The sequence below is a fragment of the Quercus suber genome, unplaced genomic scaffold (genome assembly GCF_002906115.3).
Source record: "Quercus suber isolate HL8 unplaced genomic scaffold, Cork oak 2.0 scaffold_44, whole genome shotgun sequence".
NCBI classification, from domain to species: domain Eukaryota; kingdom Viridiplantae; phylum Streptophyta; class Magnoliopsida; order Fagales; family Fagaceae; genus Quercus; species Quercus suber.
The window spans coordinates 121,670-129,432 of record NW_027069509.1 but is presented as its reverse complement, the minus strand read 5'-3'; the positions used below and the strand labels follow the sequence as shown (position 1 = coordinate 129,432).

Genomic DNA, 7,763 nt, shown 5'->3' with positions numbered 1-7,763 from the left:
ATTTCGTGTAAAATTTATTTGTAATTCTACCTAATTTTCATATATTTTTGGATTTCATTATAATTGGATAAAGTGCTTGAACCCTGGTCACTATTGCTAAGAAGACCATATTGCTCTTGTGAAATGCAAGACTCGCCAGCAAGTTCAACGAGTGTCCGAAAAAGGAAAAGCCTTTTCCATTGCAATTCATGAGCACTTCACTCTTGTGACTTGCTCAGGGGTAGAACATAGTTGTTTATGCGAAACGTTTTGATATTCCTAGTTCCGTTGGTTGTCAGTTGCCTATATTAATTTCAAGACACAATGTTCTGTCTCTTGGATAGTAGTTACAAAATATCAAACAAACACTTCTTTCTTATCTCTTTCTTACTCTATACTCTTCGCTCTCCCCCTCTCTCTCCTTCTCTCTAAAATCTATTTTCTTGGACAACTTTGAATCAGTTTCTCCAAATAAGTGTTCCTCTATTTGCGAACCAATCTTAGAACCAGGACTTCTCTTGTCAAGTGCCAAATCAAGTTCAAAGGTTAAATACATTTTCTCATTCTCATTTTACAACGTTTTTTTATCCTTTTTGATTCTTCCAGAATAAATCTCTCATAAAATAAAATGTCAGATTATACACATTCAAAATCCAAACCAACAGTTACAATGAAGAGGCAGTAAAACAGACAATAATACTACAGTTGCAATGTCTCACTTACATGAGTAGTTACCAATTTGTCATAGTTACGGCTTTAAAAAAAAACTCTTGCACTGTATTCATTCAGCAAAAACTACAGTTCATACTTCATCCTCTTTTTATACATACCTTCTTCTCTCTCCCTCTCTATGTGCCTTATTTCCTATAATTAACACTAGATAAGAGCACGGCCAAGTCAAAAGCAGCAAAACACAAAAGAATGCAAATAAAAGGGGAAAAAGAAGGCCTCAGTTTAAATAGGGGAACAAGGCTCACAATTTCGCAAAACTTTCCCTCTTTTTGTCCAATTTATCTTTGGAATGCTTTCTTTAGAAGCAAAAACAAAAGAACTTCACCGGTGATGAAAGTTGGCAATCTAGAAATTCTACTCTAGAATAATTTAAGTGTATATGTGTATGAAACTCCTTGAAACCTTAAATCTCCGTCCTTGCCTCCATACCCTGTTAAATTACCAATTATTCCAAAAACTTAAGCTGTTGGGATGTGGTAAATTTAATCATTTAACCACACAATTCTAATATTTCCCCTTACGTGTGGGCCGAAATTATTTTTTAATAGATAAGACTCAACATGTGAGATTTTAAATTGGAGGTAGAGTAGAGGAAACGAGAATCAAATACCATGTGAAATTATCTATTGTCCTAAAAACTTAAGTTATTGAGATATGATAAATTTAATTATTTGACCACACAATTCTAACATACCCCACAAGTAATTATACTTGCAGAGTGATTATCATGCAAAGGGTGTGCAGCGGTGCCACCAGTTACTTCTTAAATCTTAAACCCAATGACCACTGTTTTTAAATCTATTGCTATTCAAGCCTAAGTAAGACTCACATCCACTCTAACTTCAGTTCACCTTCAAATTCATTTGTCCACCATCTTTCTCTGCGTTGAAACTTGATTTAGGAAACTTTTTGGAAGTGCATCATTAAAAGTATAGTCCCTAGATACTTGTATATTTACCAAAATGCCACAAGTGATTTTAAAAAAGACAAGAAAAAAAAAAAAAAAAAGACAAAGTTTAGCTATAAAACTGGTTGTAACCTAAGGCTATAACCTTACTCAATAAAGTAAACATTACTACTTATTTTGAAAATCTAACCGTCGAATTGCATATTCTTTACGCTCTTAATACACATTTCAAATTTTGTATCAATCGAATTTTATTTACTATATGATTTATAAGCTTATATTTTATATATAATTTTAAATTATAAAAATTTGCAATTTAAATAATTTATTGATGACATAACTATTGATCTTTAATTTTCTAGAAATTTTGCAAGCATAAAGGATATAAGAAGAAGATGTAATCCAATGGTAAATTTGTAAGTAAAGTTGTAACTTTAGGCTATAATTAATTTTGTAACTAAACTTTGTCCAAAAAATAATTGTAAAATATATATATATATATATATTTTGTAAGTAAAGTTGTAACTTTAGGCTATAATTAATTTTGTAACTAAACTTTGTCCAAAAAATAATTGTAAAATATATATATATATATATATAAGATGGATTCAAGTTACACTTGGTGTAACTCTACAAGAGTTACACTTTTTTTTAGTCATAGATTTCCTAAAGATCTAACTGTAAAAAAAATAGCATTAAATGCTAATTGATTTACACATTATTCACTTAATTAATAGCAATTTTGTTTCTCTCTCCATACTTATTGTTTAAAACTTTTATAGTTTCTCATAAATCTCTCTCGCAAAGCACACATACACAAACATGGCTGCCCTTTATGAAAGACCATTAAAGGAGACTGAAGAAGGAGAAGCTATGTATGACTATGATGATGCTTCTACTTCTGGGTCAGGGTGTGGCTGCTTTTGGCTTTTAGGGTTCATACCACAAAGGAAAAGAAATGACAACGAAAGCAATTATCTTTTGCAGCAAAAGGGAGAACTCAGGGAATCATGGTGGAAGAATAAACTGAATAAGGTTAGGTAGGTAACAGAAGTATCAACCGAGCCCAAGTGGAAGACTTTTGCAAGAAAGTTTAGTGGATTTGGGATTAACAAGAGCAAGAAAGATAGGAACAAGTTTCAGTCTGATCCAGAGAGTTATGCTCTTAATTTTGATGGTGGTTTTGATTGTGAGGAAGATGACTTGGTTCTTGGTTTTTCGTTAAGGTTTGCTGCTCCTATTCATAATCATGAAGAACGGTGGAGAACTGGCACGCTTGTACTAATAGGGTAAAAGAGTATTGTAAATATATTTGTAAAGTCATTTGGCCAAAAAAAAAAAAAGAATATATATGTAAAGGTTTTAAACAATAAGTATGGAGAGAGAAACAAAACTGCTATTAATTAAGTGAATAATGTGTAAATTAGTTAGCATTTAATGCTATTTTTTGACCGTTAGATCTTTTGAAAATCTATGTCTTAAAAAAGGTGTAACTTTTGTAGAGTTACACCAGGTGTAACTTGAACCCATCTCTCTCTCTCTCTCTCTCTCTCTCTCTCTCTCTATATATATATATATATATAATTTTTTGGGTAGAATTTTGTAAAATCTTTACTTGTATATATAGCTATATATGTATGAATAATAATAAATTTTATGTTTTGCACAAATTTTCTGTATATATAATTAAATGATTTTGTGAGGCCTAAGAACTTGGTAACCTCGGCCCACTTTACATTCGGCCCAGGGCCCAAGCCGAGGAGGAAGGAGCGTCCAAGGACGAAGTATGAAGGTCTGAGTTGCTAGGAGCCCCACCAAGGATGACGCTGTCCTCGGAAGACTGAGACCAACACTAAGTAGGGGAGCAAGCCCAGGATAGGTTGTCACATCCACACTAAATGCGCTCATCTAACTCTTTGGCCGCACTAATGGAGATGTGGCTTCTGGACAGGGCAGCCTTGGTTGCTGCAACTCACATGAGTACTGGTAAAGCAGCTGATGGGACAGACGGTCAGAAGGAAGGGGTGTGGATGATCAACAAGTGGAAGAGAGAGATTGTGGGAAAATGGGCTATATAGGGGGAAGGATGGGCAAGAAAAAGGAAAAAGAATAAGGTAGCAATCGGGATTCTCCCAGAAACCCTTGTAACCAATCACGAAGGAAGTAATAAAAACCGCAAGCTCCTGAGAGAAGAGTCGAGGAGCTCCATTGCGTATTTTAACCCACGTTCATGCCATTCAATCCACATGCAACCAGGCCTGGCCGTTGCATCCCTAGCTAGGACCTAATTCTTAAACCTGCTCTCTACAAATTCATTGTAATGGGCCAACCGGGCTTGAGTCCACTCTCTCAACAGTAGAAGTGCTTAAATTCGGTCTTTACAATTGGCGTCGTTTGTGGGAAGGACTAAGGCGTTAGCAAGCGCAACGGTTAATGATTCCCCCATTGGGGACTTGCGCAAGGTTAGGTAGTTTTTCGTCACCACCGACGACACCGATCCCAATTCCCATAAAAAAAAAAAAAAGAGAAAGAAGGAACAACCGACAATGACACGTTTGCATAAGAGATAATCATTGTAGAAAAGTAAAAGATTCAGAGAATAGGAAAAGGAAACAAACATCGCAGCATTTTATTAATCAAAAAATAAGTACAAGATACAAACAGAGGCTTAGACAGGCTTGTTTTAAAGCTAATTCTACAAACGGAGGCCTAGACGGGCCTGTCCTAAAGCTAACCCTAGAAGGGAGGGCTGAGGCCAACTTGTTTCAAGGCTACCAACAACCCCCAGGCCGGTGCGGATGGTGCCGGCACGAAGAGAGGAGCAGATGCAAGAGCATCTAATGGCCCCTCCCTATATCGTTCCCTTGATTCTCTCCCAACCCCATGGTGGTTAACCATTGGAGGCGACAACACCCGGGCATCAGACATGACGTAATCTTACCAGCCTCCACCGGCAGGTAGGCCAAGTGCGAGCCACTGCCAGTTTGAAGGGCAGGTATGGACGCGCCCCGGAGAAAAGCATTATGTACCTCATGGGCCTCCCTCCTAACTGCCATGCACGACACCATCAGGATGACGCCCAAACCTTGCCGCGTCGGAAGTTTGACGCAAACTACAACCGCAACAGCTCTCAATCGAGGGAGGAGGACCTTTGGCCTGCGTGCCCTCACTCCCATCCAAAGCCATCCCATTCCTCCAAACTCTTATCACAATCCTGGCGAGGTTATTGAAGGGGCTCAGAGAGTTGAAGGGCCATGTTTCCTGTTTAGCTAGAGGGTTCGTGGAGTGTGGAAGGACATTCCCCCTCTAGAGAGCCTTATATAGAAGATGAATGTTGGTGGGAATTGATCCACACAAAATTCGAAAGAAGGATTATCAGCGACATTAATCCTGACCGAATTCCAAGGGAGCCATCGATCGCTGGATCTGCATTAATCCACGAGAATATTAATGAGAGCATGCCTCGCGCGTCGAAGCATCAAGCGCAGAACGCGAACAGTTGTGGTACGCCTTGCGATTGAGGAGGGCGGAAACTTGGAGCGAAGGCGGGGCTACTGCCACGCGCAAGGACAGAAGTAGGGCCCAGGCCGTCATCACGCCAAAAACAAGCTTCCCAGCGCTAGGGACAAACTCCTTCACCATAAACAGAAGAACACCTGGGTGCTAGACTGAGCCAAGGTCTTCCGCGGTCCTAGGACCCAAACCTTTGGTGAAACTAGTTACTTACAGAAGAACAAAAGCGTTAGACTGAACCAAGGTCTTGCATGGTCCTCGGACTCAAGCCTATGGGGAAGCTAACCACTGCAAGAAGAACCTGGGTACTAGACTGAACCAAGGTCTTGCATGGTCTAAGGACTCAAACCTATGGGGAAACTAGCTACTCATAGAAGGATAAAAGCGTTAGACTGAACCAAGGTCTTGCATGGTCCTCGGACTCAAGGCTATGGGGAAGCTAACCACTGCAAGGAGAACCTGGGTACTAGATTGAACCAAGGTCTTGCATGGTCCACGAAATCAAACCTACGGGGAAACTAGTTACTTACAGAAGAACAAAAGTGTTAGACTGAACCAAGGTTTTGCATGGTCCTCGGACTCAAACCCATAGGGAAGCTAACCACTACAAAGAGAACCTGGGTACTAAACTGAGCCAAGGTCTTGCATGGTCCAAGGACTCAAGCCTGTGGGAAAACTAGCTACTTACAAAAGAACAAAAGCATTAGACTGAACTAAGATCTTGCATGGTCCTCGGACTCAAGCCTATGGGAAAGCTAACCACTGCAAGGAGAACCTGGGTACTAGACTGAACCAAGGTCTTGCATGGTCCAAGGACTCAAGCCTATAGGAAAACTAGCTACTTACAGAAGAACGAAAGCGTTAGATAGAACCAAGTTGTGGCGTGGCCCTCGGACTCAAACTTGAGGGAAAGCCAATTGCCTTACGAGACTAAATCCTAGACAGAACCAAGGTATTGAGCAAAACATTAAAGTATAACAAGTAAAAGGAAGCATCAATCGAAGAACTAAAAGTGAACAACATAATATATTCCCAAAAAAGTGTGTAGTTTCGTTACAATATCGCCAAGACAAAAAGCGAAATAAAATAAAAAAAGAAAACAAATTAGAGTGGCCTAGGCCATCAAAACGGGGTAGCCCAAAGAGATGGCCTACTTCCCCAACTCGGTGGATAGCTTGTCTTAAGGAGCCTGTCGGGAGGCTTCGATTGACACCTCGGGACCCTGGCTCAGAGGGGCTACTTTGGAGGACCCTTCCTCGGGATGAGGGATCTGAGGAACAACGAGTGTGGCTTGGGAGTTAGCAGGAGGCTTATCAGCTGAATTTATGTCCTTAGTAGCATTAGTCTGGCCTTCATCTATCCCTTGTAGAGCGGAGCCCACCTCAGGAGTGACAGAGACAATCTCGCGAATTGCGGGGGGATAATACACTCTTTCCGCCCTCCTAAGGTCAGACGAGGCCTCGACCTCCGCCTAGTTGAGGGCCTCACTCCAAGTTTGGGAGCAGAAGCACCTGCATACTTCAGGGACTTGGGCCTTAAGGGTAGCCTCAGTCTTAGCCACCCCCTCAGCGAAGGGCTCTTCCTCCACTTGCTCTATGGAGCGCTCGACATCTATTCTCGCAAACACGGCTTCCTCTTTAGCCTTCACGGCCTCGTCCCTACTCGGCAATGCCTTTCGCCCCTACCGCCTCAGCCAACTTCTGCTTCAGGTCGACAATGTCCTCTTTGGCAACCTGCAGTTGGCCCTCGACATCCCGCAAGCGCTCTGTCTAGTCCTCGGCCTGTTTCATAGCATCGGCTAGGTCAGAGGCCGCGCTATCTCTAGCCCTTGACATCTCCCCCAGATTTTCGATTGCCTTCTTGAGATCCGTCTCAGATCTCTTAAGGGTACTCGTGGCCTTCAAGTACTTGTCGCGCTCTTGCCCCAGAGTTTTACTCTGGCTATCGGCCTCCTCATCCAGCCTAAAAGCAGCTTGGATAGCCTGTCAACCAAAATAAATACATCGTAAAGGAAAGAAAAGGGGGGGAGGGGAGGTTCTAAGTAATAAAATCCAAATTAAATAAAAAGTATCAGAAGTCCTACCATGCCCAGGTATCTCTTGAGGTTGCAAGCAACCTCTTACCTCCTCATGCCCCCCAACTCAGCCATGTTGATGGGGAAGAGAAGGGACCTCTCCAGGGAATCGGCTACGCGAGCCCCCTCGCCTCCTCAAAAATCCCTGAGAGTGGCGTCGTCCATCAGAGGCTTTTCGTGGAGCATGGTAGCGGGCAGCCAGGCCTGAGGCTCGGACTGCTGGACGATTTCTTTCCCTTTACTCTGACCACTAAGTTTCAGCTGCTTGGAAGGTCGGCAGGCTTCATTTTTCTCTTGAGAAGAATGGAATCTGCCCCCATCCACTGGGTCTTTACCCTTGGAAGGCCTCTTCCTCTTTGGGTCGGAAGACTCAAGCCGAGAGTCCGAGATTGGCAGAATGGAGGATGACCTGGTCTACGCAGGCAAAGGCTTGGGTAGAAGAGGAGGAAGCTTAGGTCCGGATGAAGGAGGCTTGGGCTGTGACTCCCTCGGCATGCCCTTCCCGGGCTTGCCCTCAAGTAAGTCAAGCAGGTTGGTTTAGGGCTGTTTCTTGGAACC

At 42.0% G+C, this 7,763-nt stretch overlaps 1 protein-coding gene across 1 annotated transcript; it reads left to right on the top strand.

Moving 5' to 3' along the window:
• The first annotated feature begins 2,440 nt into the window (after window positions 1-2,440).
• Window positions 2,441-2,911, top strand: LOC111998700 (uncharacterized). The gene is made up of 2 exons (XM_024030791.2): window positions 2,441-2,653; window positions 2,735-2,911. The coding sequence occupies exons 1-2, from the start codon at window positions 2,441-2,443 to the stop codon at window positions 2,909-2,911; spliced, it is 390 nt and encodes a 129-aa protein (XP_023886559.2).
• Window positions 2,912-7,763: the final 4,852 nt, after the last annotated feature.

What these genes read in the sequence shown, in the direction of transcription:
- LOC111998700 (XM_024030791.2), top strand. Translation starts at nt 2,441, where the DNA reads ATGGCTGCCCTTTATGAAAGACCATTAAAGGAGACTGAAGAAGGAGAA. An exon ending in GGAAGAATAAACTGAATAAG is followed by an intron (nt 2,654 to 2,734) that starts GTTAGGTAGGTA and finishes GGGATTAACAAG; the next exon opens with AGCAAGAAAGATAGGAACAA.